The sequence below is a fragment of the Eschrichtius robustus genome, chromosome 1, assembly GCF_028021215.1.
Source record: "Eschrichtius robustus isolate mEscRob2 chromosome 1, mEscRob2.pri, whole genome shotgun sequence".
Lineage (NCBI taxonomy): Eukaryota > Metazoa > Chordata > Mammalia > Artiodactyla > Eschrichtiidae > Eschrichtius > Eschrichtius robustus.
In genome coordinates, this window is record NC_090824.1 from 88,067,586 (window position 1) to 88,090,279 (window position 22,694).

Here is a 22,694-nt window from a genome sequence, read left to right on the forward strand (position 1 = left end):
ATCAGGTTAATAGCACCACACACAGCTAGTCTGATGAGAAAAGTTTTATGTGGACAATACCAACTGAACAAGAACACCATAAACAAGGTAGGAAGCATAGGCTTAGCCAGGAAAGCTGCCACAAGGAGCAGGTGTGGAATTATTCAGGAGTGGTTTCAAATACCAATACCATAAACACAAGTCTAATTTGGAACCTGGCTCTTTTTAAGTGCCAGAGGAGGTCAGGGGAGAAACCATGCATGAAATAAAAAATATACATGTATACACAGAAACACCTATATTTTCACACTTCTTTCGTTCATTTTCCCTACAAGAAACAAATCAGACGCAGGAAAAGCCCAGCCTCTTTTTCCTAAAGTCCCTATATTTATTATGGACTTGTTAGAGAAGCCTCAGATGGGTCTTGGATTCAAGGAAGCAGACTTCACTCTCTTCGGTGCCACGCATCCCTGACAATTTACCACGGAAATGCTTGGAACACAGGCGGGAACATCCAGAAGAGGCGAGAAAAAATATGGCTCACTTAACTTATACATTATACACAAGGGTATCAGTTTCTCCAAATACTTTCACACTTGGTCCTTCACTAGGTTCTTAGCAGACTTCTCACCTGCAGCAACAGAGCTCAGACAAGCTGTGAGACAGAGAGGAAGGCGGTATTTTGATCCAGCACACACTGGGTCAGTCACTTTACCCAAGACAGTCACACGTGCCAGCCCCCAGCAAGTCCTCAGGGGCCCGCAGCTGCTTGCTTGGTGGAGTGGAAGGCTGGGCTTTTTCCCTCCCTAGATTTCTCCTTGCTGCTGCCGCTGCCGAGCTCTCTGCTGTTCCCTCCGGACCCAAGACAGCTGCTGGGCGTGTGTGTGCGTAATTTATTGTTCCACTGCTGCTGGCTCGTCCCCGGGCGCTGGCTTCTCAACCTGCGACTCTGGAGGAATCAGATACTGGACCTCCTCCGTACTGATGGCTACTTTATCTGGCTGGAGCCACCTCTTGAAATGTTCCAAGGTGCTACGAAAGAGCAGGAGAAAAGGGTGGCTGCATCAGACCTCACTGATTAATTACTTAATGATTATCTCAGTTGCTCAAAGACTGTCTTCCCGCCCACCACCAATTTCTTCCTATAATTGTTTTTCACTGCTAACACGGGGAGCACAGATACTCCTCTGACAGCTGTGCATCCTGGCAGCTCCGTGGCATAATTTACCCCCTAGTGGGCACTTGGGCGACAAGCAGCACCAGGACCCCTTCAAATGCAGAGTCTCTGAAGGCTTGATGAGAACAGCTGAAGAGCTTATGCCTCAGTTCCATCTTTTTTTCCTCAAAACGGGAGAGAAGAGAAATTGTCAAGGGGAGGAAACATTCAAATAAATACCAAATTATTAGTGAGGCAGAAACCTGAGCATCTTGAAATCTCTTATACCTGAGGTAGTCTGAGGCTCAATTATACTTATAGCACTTAGTTGTACTAAGCACGATTTTTTGTGTTTTTGTTTGTTTAGTTCTTTCTACAGCAAGATGCCAAGATGGAAACATCTGAGTAGCAATGTCCCCCACAAAGGAATGGCCACTATGCCAGGGGGCTCTTTTTTGTTTGGATCTGTGGGGAGGGGGAAGTGTCCCCCTCCCACCTTCCTTGAGTACCCAGGATCCTCCACCCTAAAGCTATTAGACATTCACGGTAAATTGCAAATGACTAGGAATAATATAAACCTCATTCTGTGCTCTTCAATAGCAAAAAATCATAAGCCAAGAAATAAGGCCATAACCAGCAGATTTTAGACACCTAAAATGAGGGAATCACGTTGTGGACAGTAGGATTTCCCAGCCCATTGCTCCCTTGCCAAAAGCACGCCATGAGGAGGGTCACACATCTGGCCTTCACATACATGAAGAACCACACAATTCCACTACAAAATGGCCTGTGTTTAAAACATAAACTTTGAAGTTTGAAACCAAATGCATATCTACTGTTTCCTGGCGCTTGTTCTGAACACTGATAAAAAGAAGCATTCCCACAGATGCAGGCTCAGGGCAACAGGTGCCCACAGCTCAACAGGTGCCCATAGCTCAGGGGACTAAGGTGCTATGTGGGCATTTAATCTTCATCTACCATACTTTTCATAAAATTATTTCAATTATTTCTATAAGGAAGGGAAAACCACATTATTTTAGGTATTAATAAATACACAGAAACATGAACTTGAGGCTTGGTGCTGATCTGATTTCTGAGAAGAAGAATTCCTATTTGAGAATTATGCAGGAGAAAGTTGTCTTTTCTTCTCACAACCGGAGAGGAAGGAAATATTCAAGAGGAGAGAATATAATGCCAAATTATTAGTGGCTCAGAAATCTGTGCATCTTCATCTTTTGTGTTTGGGGCAGTTTAAGGCTCAACTGGGAAAAGAAAAGAGTAAAATGTATATTATTTTCTGAACCCTCAGAGGGAAGTTGACCTGACCTTAGATGCCACACTGATTTCTGAAGGATCTGGGGGCACGCTGATGCAATATTTGAGATAATGTAAGTGAAAATACTTTGCAAATTAAAAAATAAAATGTAACCATGAAGTTCTATTCACATACTGTCCATGATTTCAGCAGCAGTATCTTCATCTGATACCATGGGACTCTCAAAATCAGTGTTAACGCTATGATATAAACTTAGGTTAAGTCATATTCCCCTAAGACCCTGTGTTAAAATTCAGGTTTTTATTTCCCTCACTGATTTTCATTTTGAATAATTTCTTACTGAATTTTAAGATCCTATTAGGAAGAATAATATTAAGAATAGCTAACACACAGTACTGACCCTGTGCCAGGCACTGTTCTAAGTGCTTTATACATAGTAACTCATTTAATGCTCATAACAACCTTATAAGGTAAGAGGTACTACTCCTGCTTTACAGAGCAGGATACTGAGGCACACGCAGGTTACTCACCCAGAAACATACAACCAGTAAGTGGCAGAGCTCGAGCACCATCCTGCTCTTTGTGGCAGAATGCCCTCTCCTCCTTTCTGCATCCAGCCCATCTGCAGATACTGTTCTCCTTTGGTACAAAACCAGACCCCAGAGGGAGCTCAATGGTCTTTCAACTCCTAAAGCAGATGAGTCACTTCCGCTCATCTGGCTCTTTTCTTATGCTGCCTCGTTTTGTTAGGTATGTCTACATATATATTTGTCAGCTCTCCCCACCTAGTTCTGAGGACCAAGAAAAGGCTCTAAAACGTCCTTACACCTCCCCTCCATGCCTATGACATCAAGCACAGTGCCTTCATAGTAGATGCTTAAGAAATTCATTCATCTGGTCTACACAAATTTGAGTGTCTACTCAAATTTGACAGAAATATGACAGAAACTCTGTAAGGCAGTGGAGATTCATAGGTAAGAAGACTTGGTTCCAGTTGTTGATTGATTACTATTTTCTCAAGCACAGTGTGTACTTAAAATGAAGACAATAGTTTATTCTCAACTCTGTTCAATCTGTGATCAAGATGTAGGTGGGGGGGCTTCCCTGGCGGCACAGTGGTTAAGAATCCACCTGCCAACGCAGGGGACACGGGTTCGAGCCCTGGTCCGAGAAGATCCCACATGCTGCGGAGCTACTAAGCCCATGAGCCACAACTACTGAGCCTGCGCTCTAGAGCATGCGAGCCACAACTACTGAGCCCACGTGCCACAACTACTGAAGCCTGCGCACCTAGAGCCTGTGCTCCGCAACAAGAGAAGCCACCGCAATGAGAAGTCCGCGCACGGCAACGAAGAGTAGCCCCTGCTCGCCACAACGAGAGAAAGCCCGCACGCAGCAACGAAGACCCAACGCAGCCAAAAAAAAAAAAAAAAAAAGATGTAGGTGGGGAATTTGCTTTTTAGCAAAAATACTCATTCCCAAAAATCTGCCACTGGACTAAGCAAATAAAGCAACCTTAAAAAGGATGATTTTAGCTCAGAAAAGCTGATGTTGATATCAACTTATATCTGGACTCAGATGTCGCTCTCCCTGACTTCTTTAGAGGAAGAGAAATGCTTTCAGTGAAACAGACCGTCACCTGGAGCTGGACTGAGAATCAATTACCTCTCATCAGAATCAAGTCCATCCACAAAGAATTCCGATGCTAACTTCTCCTGGAGGAACCGATCCCAGCATTCCTTCTTTGCTTGGGCCAGGGTTCGAAGCATGTCCTTGGAAGTCACTTCCTGATGTAAACCTTTGATTCTTCTCAGTTTCTTCTCTAAAGAGAGAGGAAGTTGAACTTAACAAGGAAAGTGAGTATGAAACAAAACTAATCTAAAATGCAAAATGCCAGACTTCCCTGGAGGTCCAGTGGTTGAGACTCTGCGCTTCCACTGCAGGGGGCACGGGTTCAACCCCTGGTCGGGGAACCAGGATTCCGCATGCCACACAGTGCGGCCAAACAAAACAAGACAAAACAAAATGCAAAATATCAACTTAAAAATTCTCTCACTGATGAGTACAAGCACACTCCCTGAAAAAGAGCTCATTTTTTTAAGGAGGACAAACGTACATTTTTCTTTTTCCATCCCAATGCCTTCTCTCTGCATTGTATCAAATAACTGTTTAATTGTTTAACCCCAGAAAAGGGGTTTATAGGTTCTCATAAACAAATTGATGGCATGGTTTCTTTGAAATCACAGAAGCCCAGCAGGTATCTCTCTAAGAAATGCTTGTTTTCCCTGGCTTGACATGTGTATACTATTTTCTTTTTTCTTTTTTTTTTTTTTTTAACCCCACATTTGTTTATTTATTTATTTTATTTTGGCTGTGTTGGGTCCTCGTTTCTGTGCGAGGGCTTTCTCTAGTTGTGGCAAGCGGGGGCCACTCTTCATCGCGGTGCGCGGGCCTCTCACTATCATGGCCTCTCTTGTTGCGGAGCACAGGCTCCAGACGCGCAGGCTCAGTAGTTGTGGCTCACGGGCCCAGTTGCTCCGCGGCATGTGGGATCTTCCCAGACCAGGGCTCGAACCCGTGTCTCCTGCATTGGCAGGCAGATTCTCAACCACTGCGCCACCAGGGAAGCCCCTATTTTCTTTTTTCAACTCCTGAAAATAGTCTCTGGGAGGAGTAAATGGTTTTTTTGTTACAGTGTCATAAAGTGGTTTCCAAACCTCATGAGAAAGAATTAGATAAAATGAAGAGAGATTCGATGGTTCATTAGACACAAAAATTGACTTGATGAGAACTCAATAATAAGAGACCTGTAAGATCTCTATGTGTGATTAAGTTCTTGATTAAAGAAAAGGAATCTCCCAACATTTTTTTTGAAGGTTGTTCTGCTTGTGGCCTGGACGTTGGAGCCTAACAAAAACAAACATCTTGTAATCCCTGTGAGAGTGGTCCATTATGGCTTCCTGGTGATACATGTTTAGTTACTCTTCTTTGCATTTTAAGTATAATTGATGAACAGATAGCCCCTTTAAAAGAATACAAGTAAGGGTATCACCATTTGCCTTCTGCCTTAATTTAGTCTTGCCTCCAACTATAATAAATAGGTAAATGATGACTTTTTGGAGGGGAGGGGTGGACATCAAGCCCACCAATAGAAACTTTATGATTTGCAATCTTGCTTTCATTTCTAAACAAGCCGCATCAGCTGGAACCCACTGATCAAAACAAACACCTTTTGCTGCTACAAGTTACCACCAAAAGCTCACCCATGTAAAAAAAAAAACCTACAGTTGATGGATGTTAAATATTTGAGGAGTTTTTTTCTCCTGGAGGATGGGTAAAGGATTATGTATATCTCAGGTTGAACTGGTTAAAAGTTTTTAATTGTTGCTCTTAGTGGATTCTCCGATATAAGTTTATTTGGCAATAAAAACAATCTTTATGTTGTCAGGCCTTGATTGTCAAGGTGGGAGGTAGTCTTTTGGGCTGGAAAAGGTCTTCCCCTTTCTGAGGGTGCTGAGTCCCTGATCAGATGTGATCAGGCAGAAATAGGTGCCTTGCATCCTCCAAACCCGCTTACCATTATCTTCCAGACTCTGCCATAGGCATCAGGAATCCCTCTTATTTTCTTCAGGGGAGGACATTTTAATCATCATCTTAACTGATTTTAGAAAAGATCCGTGGAGTTTTAACTTTCTGAACCAGTCTTCACCAATCAAAAACATCACTGAATCCATGAAAGTTTCTTATATGCCCTGGGCACAGAGCACCAACAAGCCGAAGGATCTGGTTCTTCAGCTTCCTCAGACTGTGGCTTCTTCTCCTTATCATCATTAAACAGATATTCTGACTACTACAACAGAACTGGTAACCTCCTCGGCCATTGCTGCAAGTATTAATTACTATACTATCTCTGGTGGCTTCCCAACAAATTTCATATTACACCCTCATCTTTCTCATTAGCCATCATTCCACCTGTGTTTTTCTCATATTTTTTTCCTCCAGTACATCATTAACCAAATTCCTTCTATTTTTCCAAGAAACTTCTTAGCAATCATGTAAACTCTATTCTGACTCTTCTTTCTGTCCTTCCTCAAATGCTTCTTCTTCCTGAATTGCCTTTCCTTCCTCAAATAATTATTCTCAGGTTTGGTTTTGTGACACATTGATGCATCTCATGGATGTCTAATAATAAAGGTTAACACAATTCTGAAGATTGGCGATCACTGCCGAAGACTGATATTTGTCTTTCCCCTAGCACGGGACAATCTGAATCTCTTTCCTGTGTTAGGAGTCTCTCTAAATACTTAAGGCCACAGGACAGGGCAGTGAAGATGTGTTCAGGAAATATTTAAAAACTAAAATGGCTAACAAGAGGCAGGATGAATTTTATGTCAATATACTCCCATCCCAACCATCAATCTATTAAATATAACAATTTCTCAAACTGTAGCATCATAAATCCACATGTAGCTCTGGGACCATGACCTTCTTCTTTCAGGATGCATAAGGTATGACACTTTGGGGTTATCTGAATACATGGGCCACCAAGAGTGTACAAGAGTGTCCTACAGAATGCCAATAAATAAAGCAGAATTTAGATGAAACAGTCAGAGGCAGGAGATGACAAAGACTGTTAAGGGATGTACAAGGAAAAGGGGGCTCCTTCCCAACAACCAACCTGAAACACCCCCTAGAATTACATCTGACAGATACATGGGGTAAGGACAAAAAAACAAACAAAAAAACAAACTGAGAATAGAAAACCAGGTTTGATGTAACAGAACTTCAGCATGCTTCCTTAAAAACCACCAGCTTCTGATTAAAAAAAAAAGAAAAGCCATCTAACTTACCTAGAGATGCTAAATACACTTCTGAATCCTGCAGGGGAGCCCAAGGCTTTACAGCTGGCTGCACAGCAAAGTCTGGGGCTTCCCTCTGGCCTGTGCCTGCAGGGTAAGAATCCATAAAGGAGTCTGAGAAAGCATTGCTGGCACTATCCTCTTGGTCAGGATGTGGCAGACAGGAACAGATTTCGGCCCAAAGATCCGGGCCAGATCTTGTAGTTGTAGAGTCAGTGTTCTCAAACATTTTCATTTGGAATCTGAGCTGAAAAAACAGAAGCTCAAGTGAATAAGGACTGACTTAGGAAGGAAGGTAATAGCCTTTTATGAAGTTTCTCTTAACAAAATTTAAAATGTCTTCTATTACATTCCTATGTTATAGAGAAAAAGATGACAAAAGGGTAATTAGGTTCCTCTTCTGGCTCTGCACTCAGGTTGTTTTCATAATGAAGTTTGTCTTTTAAAATGGAATTTCTTTTTTAAATTAATTAATTAATTAATTAATTAATTTTTGGGCTGTGTTGGGTCTTCGTTGCTGCACATGGGGTTTCTCTAGTTGCGGCAAGCGGGGGCTACGCTTCGTTGCAGTGCGCGGGCTTCTCATTGCGGTGGCTTCTCTTGTTGCGGAGCATGGGCTCTGGGCACGTGGTTTTCAGTAGTTGTGACACATGGACTCAGTAGTTGTGGCTCGTGGGCTCTGGAGCGCAGGCTCAGTAGTTGTGGCGCACAGGCTTAGTTGCTCTGCAGCGTGTGGGATCTTCCCGGACCAGGGCTCGAACCTGTGTCCCCTGCATTGGCAGGCAGATTCTTAACCTCTGCGCCACCAGGGAAGTCCCTTAAAATGGAATTTCTATAAGCCAGACACAAAAGGACAAATATTGAATGATTCCACTTATATGAGGTCTATGCAGTCAAACTCATAGAGACAGAAAATAGAATGGTGGTTGGAGGCGGGGATGGTAATGGGAGTTACTGTTTAATGGGTACAGAGTTTCGGTTTGGGAAGTTCTAGAAATGGATGGTCGTGATGGTTGTACAATAATGTGAATGCCACTTAACAGTAGATCTAAAAATGGTTAAAATGGTAAAATTTATGTTATGGATGTTTTAACACACATACGCACACACACACACAGGAATTTCTAGGACATTTCCAGTGAGGACAACCATTCTGCACTTTTCTCCAAAGATCTCCAAAATGCAACCACTCTGTCCTCAGCCAATTAAATTCTGTTTTCAATAGGACACAGAATAAAGGCCCTGCACAGTTCCGTATACAGTACACCAGGATAATTAAAATGCTGCTTGGTGAAAACTGTCAGAGAGTACTGTCATATGCAAGACTCATGTGCTCATTACATGGAGACGCTGGGCTACACGGCTCATGTTCTTATTTTAATAGAAAAATGGAAAGATAGACGTTGTCATCATTTTACAGATGAAAAAACTGAGGATCATAAGGGTAACTTGTCAAAGGCACATTACTGATACAGAGTGAATCCCTGATTGGAAACCAGACCTGTGCCTCTCCAAAAGCCATGTTTTTACCCAATATCACTCTGCCTGTTTGGGACTCTATACTGAAAGTAGCCTGAGCAGAGCTAAGTGGGAAGGGCTACCCACAAAGCCTGGGGGCTTTCGTAACTATCTAGTCTAATAGGATGAATTGACACCTTCTTACAGGAGGGACCTTTGAGATTAGGAAGGCTGCCTGGGAAAAGGTCTGAATAATTCCAGGAGTGAGAGCCCAGCCAGCGCAATGGCCCGGAAGTAAAAGGGCCAGACATGTGACGGAGTCCCTGTATGAACTGTCACAGTGAGGCTCCACTCCTATCCCGAAGTCGTTTGAACCCACCCACACCAAAACTTTGCTAGCATCAGAGCCCTGGTCCCCTGGCCCCCCGGTCCCCCGCAGGAAGTCCAGACCAGCGCGGAAAACCCTGGTGTCCAGATCCCGGGCCTCAGTCACTCCGGCCTCAAGGACTGGCTAGGCGGGACGACTCAGGCCCCGAGGCACCTCTGTGGTATCTCGGAATGTGGCCGGAGCAGGGGATACAAAACGCTGGGCACCCCCGCGCATCTCCACCTACCGCAACCGCCTGCCCAGCAGCCCGCAAACGCTCAGCTCAGTTCAGTCGCTGGCAGCCGGGGAGAAATAGGGAGGCGGAGTCTCCAGGTGACGGATCCCTGGAGTCCCCCAACCACCGCCCAACCTGGCGATGTTCTGTGCGTCAATTGGTCGAGTGGAGCTCAGCTGGGTAAGGAAGCGAGAAGCAGAGTGCTAGGAAACGATGGGCGGGACTATTGTTGCCTGGAAACGGTGGAGAACAAGCCCCGGGCCTCAGTCTTCCCAAGGGCCGGGTTGATTCCGCTTATATCAATCAGTACGTTACAGCCGCGCGGACGGCGCTTTCCACGTGTTTCCTGCTCAGATAGGGAAGCCCAGTTTCCAAGGCCTTGACTTTTCTTGGTTCCCTGAGCAAGTTAATCTCCTCGGCAGTTCTCTGGGCTGGTGTTTGTCCCCGAAATTTTCAGCCCTTCGATACGCAAATTAGAGGACTTTTGCTCCTCGAATGGGGGATGGAAGCGATTACTTTCCTTACTCTCACAGGAGATCCAGGTCCCGTTCACCAAGTTATGAAGCTTTCCCACATTCATTTAGTCAATAGACATCAAGCTCATGCTGTGTTCGAGGCATTGTGTTAAGTGGGAATTCAAGACAGGTAAGACTTGGTATGGGTCCCAGCCTTAAAGCTTAGGAGGAAGCGCCATGGAGACAGACAAGTTTACAAATAACAGCAAAGAGTTATAGAGGATATGACGGAAGTGTGGCCAGAGTACATAAAGGAGAGAGTGGTCATGGGAAATGTGAGTCAGAAAGGCTTTTTTTTTTTTTTTTTTTTTTAAAGGAGATGACTTTTGATATCCTTCAGGGGTTATCCGTTCGCTGAGATGCAACCCTCCCAACCTGATCCCCAATTTCCAGGGCAGGTTACTCTCTCCCAAAAGACACATGTGAGGAAAGACATCAGCCAACCATCTGTAGAAGTAGCTTGGCTGAGGGTATAATCTCTAGATGTGTCCAAAGCCAATCAATGTGGCTATGGTGGTAATAACTACCACGATGTGAAAGGGACCTACAAGGTACTCTGTTACATTTATAACCATTCTTAGAATATGCAAACAGAAGGAAGTGGAAAGCAAGAAGGTTAGAAAACAAAGGAGCAAATAATAGGCAAGATTTTGGCAGTGCTTATTCACAGGGAATATATGAGGATGGGCGGATCCAGAGTCCTCCAACTGCCACCCGACCTGGTGGCACGAATCTGGTAGCATCTGATTCATAGAAAGGATCACTGTCATAGATTTATGGGTGCGTCATTGAGCTGCTCCATGGCCTTTCAACTCACTTATGAAGTTTTCTCTAATTTCCTGCTCACCAAAAAAACCTCTTGATTTCATATTTGGCCTCTTACATATCTTGATACCAGGATGAGGATGCCTTTAACAGTAGGCACAAACAGTGGCTGGTATAAAATTGAATACACCTTTTAACTTAAAGTTACAGTTGTAAATTAACAAATGGTCACCCTTAGCAATTCATCTGTGTCCTTTGAGTTTAATTAGTGTGTGCACTGAATAAATCCAAACCAGATCCTGGACTTGCAAAGCTGAAACCATAAGCCCTGGTGATCTCCCCCTCCCCAAGGACTGTTCACACTGGGAAGTCACATGAGGGCAGTCAGCATCCCTCTATCTTAGTCTCTGCTTTAACCACAATGTGATTAGTAGAAATATGTTTTATATTTGTTTCCTCAACCAGCCTAGGCCTTCACTGAGGACAGGAACCATGTCTTTCTTACCTCTGTATCTCTAGAGCCAAGTGATGCTTGGCAAATGTTCAAAATTTGTTTGGTGTCTGAATGTTTAAATTAGAACCCTCATGGTCAAAGACCACACTAAATTGGAGCTAGACCTTGTGATTCACTCTTCAGTCCCTTCTCCAAGTTGCAACCAGGGTAATCTTTTCGAAATGGAGATTAGATCATGTCACACACACACACACACACACACACACACACACACACACACACACACACCCCAGAAACTCTTTGACAGTTTCCCATTGCTCTTAAATTAAAGACTTAAATCCTTATCATAGTAAGTTAGATGGAGTTCTTAGTTCAAACAATAAAGCTCATTCTAGCCAGTTTAAGCAGTAAAAGGAATTAATTGAAGCTGCTCTGTACAATAAAATTTCTGTGATGATAGAAATGTTCTGTATTTGAGCTGTCCCATAAGGTATCCACTAGCTTCATGTGATTATTGAGCACCTGAGATGCAGCTTCTGTAACTGAAGAACTGAATTAAAATTTTTTTTCATTTTAATTAATTTAAATTTAAATAGCCACAGGTGGCTAATGGCTATTCTGTTGTACACGACAGGATTAAAGGATATTAAATAGTTCACAGAATCTCAAGATGGACCAAAGAGTCAGACTTGGGGTCTATACCCACTGAGTAAACCTCAGTGTCTAAACCTCACTGAGGGACTTCTCAGGGAGCACCCCAATGCCATTGAACATAGACACTGCAGCTGGGCACTGGACACAAGAACTTCCCCCACTGTTAGTCCCCCAAATCAGATACCTCCAATGCTATCTTGTCAGACATGTATTCCACACTGTGCCTGCTTCCTCTGCTATATGCCTCTGAACCAAAGGTTCTGCCTGATCAAAGGAGCCCAGGTGATGGATGCCCAAGTTGCAAGGGAGGCTGGGAAGGCCAGTTTCTGGATTCCACCTCTTGGAGGCAGTACTTAATGTGGGAAATTCCCCACACAAAGAAGAGTGTTGAGAAGATGCTGGATGTCCAAAGGGTACGACAAAAATCTACTTTGCGTGGTCTGTAAAAGTGCTTTTCAAACTTTAATATGCAGACAGATCATCTGAGGATCTTGTTAAAATGCAGATTCTCGCTCAGCTGATCTGGAGGGAAGGAGGAAAAAGATTCTGCAGTTCCAGCAAATGTTGCCCATGTTGCTAATCCACAGACCACATTTTGAGTATTTAAAAAAAAATAACAACGTTATTGAAATATAATTCACATTACATACAATTCACCCTTTTGTCATGTGGCTGGTTCTCAGAGGCCTTGGCTTCTCTTGATTTGGATGTTTCTGAGCCTGTTCTCCAGCTCTCTTGTGAATCCTATGAGGCACTAATATCCTTTCAATAATTCCGTCTCTTATGAAGTTAACAGAAGTTGGTTTCAGTATTTTGCATTTAAGAACTCTGACATCTTCTGATCCACTTGGAGTTTTAATCTCAGGACACGAGCATATGGGAGGCAAATGGGAGATCTCTAGTCCTTCTCATGCTGTTAGGGAGAAGGACAAGTGTAAAAACATTGTTTCTGAGATGTGTGTGCTTAATTACATATATAACAGCTTTACTGAGGTATAAGTCACAAAATATAATACCCTTTAAAGTATACAACACAGTGCTTCTTGGATATTCAGAGTTTAGCAATCCTCATTTTGTTTTGTTTTGTTTTGTTTTGAAATAATTTTCAAGAGTCTTTCCAGACTCTAGGGACTTCGAGCATATCTACATGGAATCTACACTTAACGAATCATTCTCACAGCCTCTCAACTCAACTCATTCTGCTCACTCCTTCACTCCTGTTCTTAACGCAGTCCCGCCTCGGCACTAGGCCTCACTGATTGGTTGGTGCCGAGTGACGTCATCAGAGCGCGACCTGGCCGCCGCGGCTGGGTGGTCATGTGGCTGGCCGGCCGCCTGTGGCTCCAGGTTTTTGGGCAAGTGTGCTCCAACCTCCGGCGCCTCACCTTTGACAGGACTTGGGGTGGCCGTAGGGGCCCCATGGCGGAAACACTCTCGACCGGGGTCGAGGCAGCGAGTGGGCTGGGGGCTCCGGCTCAGCAAAATGGAGATGCGGGTGGCGACGCGAGGGGTGAGCAGCCCCCAGGGCGCCCGGAGCCAGCGGGCCCAGGAGTGGAGCCGGCCCCGGGGGACGCGAAGCAGGCCGCAGGGAGCGGGGAGCAGGCCGCGACTGCAGCCCCGGGCCCCGGCAAGCGGAAGAAGCGGCGGGGCGCAACCGGGGAGCGCGTCGTGCCGCCCCCGAAGAAGCGGCGGGCAGGCGTTAGCTTCGGCGATGAACACTTTGCCGAGACCAGCTACTACTTTGAGGGCGGCCTGCGCAAAGTGCGGCCCTATTACTTTGACTTCCGAACTTACTGCAAAGGCCGCTGGGTGGGCCACAGCTTGCTGCACGTCTTCAGCACCGAGTTCCGAGCCCAGCCTCTTGCCTACTACGAGGCCGCGGTCAGGGCGGGGCGCCTGCACCTCAACGAGGAGCCAGTACAGGACCTCAGCGTTGTGCTCAAGGTGGAGTCCGTCCTCATGGGGCCTGCCCAAAAGGGGGCAGGGTTTTATTTCACAGTCACTAGGGCATAGGTACTGGAGTAAAATCGGGGTAATTCTGAAGCGTTCTCATTTTCACTTGGAACACTCTTTTAGCGCCCGATCTCTGCAGGTAGACAGCCTGTATGCTTCAGAACTCAGCCCACTTATCCCCTCCATCAAGGCGTCTTCGGTGTTTCCAAGGCACAGAAGTTGTAATTCTCATAGCTCCTTTTATGCACTGTCTTGTGGCACTGGCGCTTATGACTTTCTACCTTGCATTGTAGATCTCTGTACAAACAGTAATAACCGAGACTATCATTTATATCTCCTGACTGTGTGCTGGGCACAGAGTTAAGCATTAGGTACTTTAACATTTAATTCTAATGACAAACTTGTGGAGTAGATACTGCCACCTCATTTTACCTGTGAGGAAGCTGAGAAAACTAAGGTAAACCTCACAGAGGTAAGGCAACAGTGCCACCTCCAACGCCTGTGTCCTTATAACTTCTGCTTAAATTATTTATCGTAGAGCCTGATAAGATAGAATTGTGAAATGACAGAGGTTGAGACTAGAATTGTGTAGCCCAGTGCTTTGACTCTTCTTTAAAATTCCATCACAGCTGAGGTACCAGACACCCTTGTTATTAACACTGCTTCACCATAGTTGTGAGGGGATGCAAGGCATTTGGAGAGTGAGTGGTTTGAATCCCCTCTCCCATCCCAATTTTGAGAAGCACAGGTCTGGACTTACCCTCACATTTTACAGATGAAGAAACTGAGGCCTGGAGAAGTTAAATGACTTTCCTAAGAGCATACAGTAAGCCTGTAGCAAATCCAGGTGTAGAGCCCAAATCTCTGGACTTAGAGCTTGGTGTTTGTTCAAGGTCACAATAAGTGATGATTTATGGAGGTTTTTTTCCTTTATTTTAGAAAAATTTACTTTTTGAATATAACTTTGTGGTAGAGAAAATACGAATAAGCAGAATAACAACAACAAAAATCCATACTCTTACCACCCAGAGATATCACCATTAACATTTTGTGTATATCCTTCTATGAGTTTTTCAATGCCTGTTATCTACCTGTATGTCTGTGTTTTTGCAAAGTGAGACTACACTATGCACACTGCTTTTTCTGCTTAAGGATGTACTGTGACCATTCTTCCACGTCAGTAAGGAAGAGGGGAGGAAGCTGTGTGTGCTGCTGACTGATTAGAGGTGGCTGGACCCTGGGCTGACTGGTTGCCTATGTCATTGGCAGGACAATGACTTCTTACGGAACACAGTGCACAGGCATGAGCCACCAGTTACAGCAGATCCCGTCCGCCTGCTAGCAGAGAACGAAGATGTGGTGGTTGTAGACAAGCCTTCTTCCATTCCTGTCCACCCCTGTGGCCGCTTCCGACACAACACGGTCATCTTCATCCTGGGCAAGGAGCACCAACTCAAGGAGCTACACCCATTGCATCGGCTTGACCGCCTTACCTCTGGGGTCCTTATGTTTGCCAAGACAGCAGCCGTCTCGGAGAGAATTCATGAACAGGTTCGGGACCGGCAGGTGAGCCCAGCTTTTGCCTCCTGCAGGCCACCTTCTGACCTCATGAATGCTCTGTGTTGAAAGGGTGTCACTGAGTTCTAGATCTGAAGTGAGCCTTCATGTTTATCTGGTCATGCCTTCTATCTTCAGGAAGGTCAACACCTAAAGTGCCAGAGACAGGTTATTATCTCTCATGTTTCAAAAGATCTTTAGAGATGAAATATACTGCCTCTCAGTAATTTGCAGTTTTGAAGATTTAAAGTGCTGACAGGCTGAGCAAGGTTTTTAAGACTGTGGGGAGAATCTACTTGGTGGGAAGAATTCTGGATGGCGTTGGAAGATGCTTGGGTAGAAGAGTTTTAAATGGTGGTGATTGTGGTCTTGAGACTTGTAATTCTGGTTCTGATTGTAATGTATTTATTGTTTACTGTATACCAAGCACGTTAGAGCCCAGCTGACTGAATCCGTATAACAGCCCTGTTGGGGTAAATGCTTTTCTAATCAAACATTTTCCAGACAAGTTAATGGGATTTAAAGAGGCTAAGTAAGTAATGTGCCTAGGATTGCACAACTGGCAAATGGTGGAGCTGGGGTTTGAATCTTCTTCTGTCTGACACAGGTCCATTGTCATCACTGCAGAGGGTTTGGGCTTCATGCGTTTAGGCTTTGTGCTGACTTTCTCCCTCTTCCCTCCTGTGTAGCTGGAGAAGGAGTATGTGTGCCGGGTGGAGGGGGAGTTCCCTGCCGAGGAAGTAACCTGCAAGGAACCCATCTTGGTGGTGTCCTACAAGGTAGGGGTATGCCGTGTAGATCCTCGGGGCAAGCCCTGTGAGACAGTGTTCCAGAGACTGAGCTACAATGGCCACTCCAGTGTGGTACGATGCCGGCCACTCACAGGCCGCACCCACCAGATCCGAGTCCACCTCCAGTTCCTGGGTCACCCCATCCTCAATGACCCCATCTACAACTCAATCGCCTGGGGCCCCTCCCGAGGCCGAGGTGGCCACATTCCAAAGACAGATGAGGAACTACTGCGGGACCTTGTGGCAGAACACCAGGCCAAACAGAGTCTGGATGTGCTAGATCTCTGTGAGGGTGACCTGTCTCCAGGACTCCCAGACTCTACAGCCCCTTCCTCAGAGCTGGGCAAAGACTGCCTAGGAGAGTTGGCTGCATCTGCCCAGAAGATGGATGGAGCAGTTGAGGCAGGCCCTCAGGATCTGGACACAGTGCCCTTGGCATCAGGGAAAGCAACGGAAATCGATGTCGTGGATCAAGAGACAGACCCACTGTGTGCAGAGTGCCGGCTAGTGCGACAGGACCCCTTGCCCCAGGACCTTGTGATGTTCCTGCATGCCCTGTGCTATAAAGGGCCAGGCTTCGAGTACTTTTCACCAATGCCTGCCTGGGCACAGGATGACTGGCAAGAGGACTGAGGGCTGTGGCCAATGGAGGGATTACTTCTTGAACTGGAACAGGGATGGGCCATGAAGTAGGAGTTGACCACATGGGGTGGTACTCAGACTTTCTCAGGGGTGAGGTTGGGCTCTTAAAGGACCTGCTCATACTTGCTACCTCCTTCCTTCTTCTCCCTCCAGCTAGAGTTTGGGGACTTTTTGGTTTGTAAATAGATCTCTTTTTCTAATACCGTGTGTGTCTGGTTTTCTTACTACTTGTCATTTTGGTTTTTTAATTGAGGTAAAGTTCACATAACACAATTACCATTCTAAAATATACAGTTTAGTGGTGTTTCATACATTCACCATGATGTGCAGCCATCACCTCTTAATTAGTTCCAAAACATTTTCATCACCCAAAAGGAAACCCATACTCTTTAAATAGGTAATCCCCATTTCCTCTTCCTCCTAGCCCCTGATTCCATTAGTCAACCTTCTGTCTCTATGGATTTGCCTATTCTGGACATTTTTTACAAATGGAATCATATAATATGTGACCTTTTGTGTCTGTCATCTTTTGTTTAGCATAGTGTTTTTAGGGTTCATCCAGTTTTGTTTTTTTGGCCACGCCATGTGACATGCGGGATCCTAGTTCCCTGACCAGGGATCAAACCCGTGCCCCCGGCATTTGAAGCACGGAGTCAACCATTGGACCGCCAGGGAAGTTCCCTGAGTTAATCCAATTTATAGCATGCATCAGTACTTCATTCCTGTCTATGGCTGAATAATATTCCATTGCATGGTTATACCACATTTTGTAGATCCATTCATTGGTTGATGGACATCGGGTTGTTTCCACCTTTTGGCGATTGTGAATAGTGCTGCTATGAACATTTGTATACAAATTTTTGTTTGAATACATGTTTTCTGTTCTTTCAAGTATATACCAAGGAGTGGAATTGCTGGGTCATATGGTAATTCTGTGTTTAATTTTGGGGGAAATCACCAAACTTTTCCACAGCAGCTGAACCATTTTACATTCCCACGGGCAATGCACAAGGGTTCCAGTTTCTCTCCATTCTCACCAACACTGGTTATTTTCCATTGTTTTGATTGTAGTCATCCTAGTGGGATTGAAGTATTATCTCATTGTGGTTTAGATTTGCATTTCCCTTGTAACTAATAATGATAAACATCTTTTCATGTGCTTGTTGGACATTTGTGTATCTTCTTTGCAGAAATGTCTATTCAAATCTTTTGCCCATTTTTAATTCAGATTGGCTTGTTTTTGAGTTATAAGAGTTTTTATATATTCTGGATACAAGACCCTTAAAAGATACATGATTTGCAAATATTTTCTCCCATTTTGTAGGTTGTCTTTTCACATTATTGGCAGTGTCCTGTGATTCACAAAACTTTATCTGTTTATTATTTATTATGGTAAGAACACTTAACGTGAGAGCTACCTCTTAACAAATGTCAACGTGTACAATACGATATTGTTAACTGTAGGCACGGTGTGGTACAGCATCTCTGGAACTTAAGTATCTTGCGTAACTGAAACTTTATACTTGTTGAATAGTAATTCCCCATGTCCCCCTGCCCCCAATCCCTGGCATCATCATTCTACTCTCTGCTTCTATGTGTTTAAGTATTTTAGATACCAGGAAAGAAAAACTCATTTTCCTTTACTCACAGAATACTCTGTACTTCAAATATGTGGTGGTTTCCCCACATCAAGCAATTCTCTGACACAAGCTGGGTGTCCTACACTGTAACTCATCTCTGACACCATCTACCTGGAGATAGGGTCAGATGCCACAAGTTAAGGACTTGGTCCCACAGGACTTGCCCCAACTTCAAATGCCAATGGCAAGTCCAGATTGTTACCTGTGCTTCTGACCAGCTGTGAATCAAAGGTTCTCACAAACGCCTCCTCAGGTTCAACCATTTATTAGAATGGCTCACAGAACTCAGGAAAGCAGTTTCCTTACTCGATTACTGGTTTCTTACAAGGGATTTTAAAGGACAGGAAAAACAAGCAAGATGAAGAGATACACAGGGCGAGGTCTGGAAGGGTTCTGAGCACAGGAGCTTCTGACCCCATAGAGCTCAGGTGTGCCACTCTCCAGCATGTGGATGCCTTCTTGCTCACCAACTCGGAAGCTCTCTGAACCTAGTCATTAGAGATTTTTAGGGAGGTTTCATTACTGAGGCATGACTGATTATATCATTGGCCACTGATTATTAAGTCAATCTCTAGCCCTTCTCTTCCGGAGGTTGGAGTTTGGTGGTGGCGCTGGAAGTTCCAGGGTTGGTTCCTCTGGCAACCAGCTCCCATCCTTAAGGGTTTTCCAAAAGTCACCGCATTAACATAAACTTTTTTTTGGCCGTGTGGCGTGGCATGCGGGATCTTATTTCCCTGACCAGGGATCCAACCCGTGTCCCCTGCAGTGGGAGTGAGGAAGGGGCATATTTTGGGGTGACATTTTGGTTTCCTTCAGCTGGATCATATGGTATTTCTGCTTTTAATTTTTTGAGGGCCCTCCATAGTGGTTGCACCATTGTACAATTCTATCAGTGCACAAGGGTTCCAATTCTCTACATCCTCTCCAACACTTGTTACTTTGGTTTTTTGATAGTAGCCATTTTCATCACCCAAAAGGAAACCCATACTCTTTAAATAGGCCATGCAAATGGCCAACAAGCATATGAAAAGATGCTCAACATCAGGGCAATGCAAATCAAAACTATCAAAGATATCACCTCACACCCATTAGGATGGCACATGCTGAACAGTAGTGTGGGGGGAGAAACACATTTAGTTTATATGCTTTTAGTGGTTCATACTGGTTGTTAACCACCTACTATATGCCAGACATTATTTAGTGCTGGGATACAGAAATGAATGACTAGGCCCTGCCCTGATAGAGCACATATGTTTAAGTGTGCAAAATACAAAGGGAACCAGTGGACGTATGGCATAATTCAGTCTGGAAGTGCCAGCACAGATTTCCCAGAGGAAGAGGCGTTTAACAATGAGTTAGAATTTGCCCAGTAGAGACATGAGAAGGATTCCAGGTAGAGGGGAAATGTGAGAGAAGGCAGGCGTATTCCAGAGCTAGAGAAGATGGAGGCGGCACCCAAGGAGAAATGTTTTCGGGACTTTTGGCCCTCTGGTCTCCGTGCATGATTCACTGTCACTGACTATGGAAGTCTTTGCATGGCTTGTATTTCAACAGGGCGCTCTGAACTACAAAGCATAGAAACAGCCTGGATAAGACAAGATTCACATGGATCTGAGTATCTGCCCAACTTTGTGAAAACTTTATCTCTTTAATCTCTTATGAGCCAACCAATTCCTCCTATCACTGAGACCCTCCTTAACTCAGGAGCTCTGGTTTCCTAGGACTGGCAAAAATCAGATGTCTGGTAAAACTCATTCATTCAGCAGACATTTGAGTACCAACTGTGTACTAAGTTTATACCAGACTCTGGTTATGTAATGGTGAATAAGATAGATGTGGTCCCTGCTCTTATGGAGTACACAGTCTGCAGTGTACAACACGATGTGGGGAAGACCAGTAAACAGTTAACATGCAGGGAAGTCAATGTTCTGTGTGATGGGAGGAGGAAGGGGGCAGAGGCTACCTCCATACCTAGTCTGTTGTCTTCCAGGGTTCTGAATGGGAACATTAACCCTTGCCCATTTTCTTTCCCTCTCTAGTCCTGTTTGTCTTATTCGCATTCTTTTAGTCAGCTTCAGAGGTTCTTGAAGTAAGGACACATGGATGGGCTTGATAGGGTCCCTGGATCTCTTGAAATTGTATGCAAAATTTTCTGTATGTATATTTTTTTCTGAGGAGTCTATATATTTCAACAAATCCTTCAAATCTGCATTGTCTAATACTAGCCATGTGTGGCGATTTAAATTTAAATTAATTAAAATTAAATAAAATTTAATATGCAATTATTCAGTTGCACTAGCCACATTTCCAATGTCCAATTCACTTGGTCTATTGCACAGCACATGTGGAGAGCACTTCCATCATCACACGAAGTTCTATTGAGCAGCATTACTTCAGTCTCTATTGAAAACAAAAATCCCTGAGTACCATGACTCCACTAGTCTGCAGACACTTAAGAAACAGGGGTTTTGTGTGCGTGTGTGTGTGTGTACGTGCACATGCCTGTGTACTTCCACCTTCTACGTGCTAGTCAAGTAATTGGTCTCTGTGTCAGTCAGTTACTGTGCTAGGTGCTAGAACAGTTGTAGAGAATCTGTGAAAAAGTTATTGCCCTTAAGGAGCTCAGGTTGAATCCAGTTTATCTTTCCTCTAGTTAACAGTTGGCTGGACTTGAATGTGTTTTTTTCCCCTTGTAAAATGTTACCCTTTTTATTTATTTATTTTTAATTTATTTGTTTTTGGCTGCATTGGGTCTTCATTGCTGTGCACGGGCTTTCTCTAGCTGTGGCGAGCAGGGGCTACCCTTCGTTGCGGTGCGCGGGCTTCTCATGGCAGTGGCTTCTCTTGTTGCGGAGCACGGGCTCTAGGCACGCGGGCCTCAGTAGTTGTAGCACATGGTCTCAGTAGTTGTAGCTTGCGGGCTGTAGAGTGCAGGGCCAGTAGTTGTGGCGCATGGGCTTAGTTGCTCCGTGGCATGTGGGATCTTCCCGGACCAGGGCTCGAACCCGTGTCCCCTGCATTGGCAGGTGGATTCTTAACCACTGCACCACCAGGGAAGCCCATGATAGCCTTTTTAAAAATTTAATTTTTATTATATGCCCCCTCTCCTTACCCCTACTCTGGAGGTAACTACTATTAATAATTAAATGGTCCTTTTATGGACTGTTTTCTCTTCATAGATATATAAATCTGTATTTTTAAATAAAAATGGGATCAGGCCTTACAAATTTTTCTGCAACTTGCTTTTCCCTAGGACTTTTAAAAAATAATAGCTGCCTTGTGTTCCATTGTGTGACTACACCATACATTAATCCATCCCCTATTGTTGAAATTTTAGGTATTTGCAGTTTTTCATTATTACAAACTATAGTGAACCTCCTTATAATACCATACTACCCTCCAAAAAGATTAAACCAATTTACATTCCCATCAGTAAGTAGTGTGAGAGGTAGAGGCAAAGGCAGCTGAATGTAGTGACTGAAACGGCTGGTTAGGCAACTGCATTTTCAAGTTTGGCTTTAGTTCCAGCTGTGGGTTGTAATCATGGGTTTCCCAGAATGTCTGTATCTCTCAATGGATGACCTAGGTTTGCTTGGGTCAGTCTTGCTCCCAAAGGCTTAGTTTAGAGAAAATGGGCTCATTTCAAAGCCTCTTTAGGCTTTGGATCACTGGTCCTTAGGGCTGAGGATTTTCTAGAACACAGAATTATTGAAAACAAATTATTGAATTATTGAAAATGGAAGCGGAGCAGCTTAATGAATGTGACCAGGTTTGGGATGGATAAGTTTATTGGAGTCAGAGGTATCATCACCAAGGCACTCATTCTGCTTAGAACACTGCTTTGCACATGGCAAACAATATTGTCTGTGATTATGACTATTGTTTTCCTCCCCTCCAAACCCTCTGTGTACCCTCCTTTTCCTTTCATTTGAAGCTTGTCCATGTTTTCAAAACTGCAACATTTTTATCAGCCATTAACCACATCAAAACAGTTAAGAATTGCCTACTAAAGCTGACCAGTGGTTCCACTTGTAACTATATACCTAGAGAAACACTTGTATATGTACCCCAGAAGACATGTATAAGAACATCCACAGCAGCATTCTTATAATAGCAAAAGACCGGAGACAACTGAAGTATCTGTCCATAAGAGAATGGATAGATAATTATATATTCAGACAATTGTATAATAAGCAGCAGTAAAAATGAATGAATTATATGGATAAAACAGTGTTGAGTGAAAGAAGTCACAGATGAATGATTCCATTTATATAAAATTCAAAAACAGACAAGACAAATATATATATATATATATATATATATATATATATATATATATATATATATATTCCTAAAATGTTATATATATGTATGTATGTATATGTATATATGT

General features: G+C 44.0%; 2 protein-coding genes across 3 annotated transcripts; one reads left to right on the forward strand and one right to left on the reverse strand.

Annotated features, from left to right (window-relative positions):
- Positions 1-254: 254 nt before the first annotated feature.
- Positions 255-9,412, reverse strand: CCDC32 (coiled-coil domain containing 32). Of its 2 annotated transcripts, none has more exons than XM_068549368.1 (4): positions 9,343-9,412; positions 7,262-7,517; positions 4,077-4,233; positions 255-1,011 (listed from the first exon to the last, which is right to left on the reverse strand). In XM_068549368.1, the coding sequence occupies exons 2-4, from the start codon at positions 7,503-7,505 to the stop codon at positions 873-875; spliced, it is 540 nt and encodes a 179-aa protein (XP_068405469.1). In that variant the 5' UTR covers positions 7,506-7,517; positions 9,343-9,412; the 3' UTR covers positions 255-872. The 2 variants fall into 2 exon arrangements, with proteins under 2 accessions (XP_068405469.1, XP_068405477.1); XM_068549376.1 differs by having other exon boundaries at positions 7,262-7,512; positions 9,343-9,410.
- Positions 9,413-13,035: 3,623 nt separating this feature from the next.
- Positions 13,036-16,861, forward strand: RPUSD2 (RNA pseudouridine synthase domain containing 2). Its single transcript, XM_068535487.1, has 3 exons — positions 13,036-13,662; positions 14,941-15,237; positions 15,918-16,861. Exons 1-3 carry the CDS (start codon positions 13,036-13,038, stop codon positions 16,650-16,652), a joined length of 1,659 nt encoding a protein of 552 aa, XP_068391588.1. The 3' UTR covers positions 16,653-16,861.
- Positions 16,862-22,694: the final 5,833 nt, after the last annotated feature.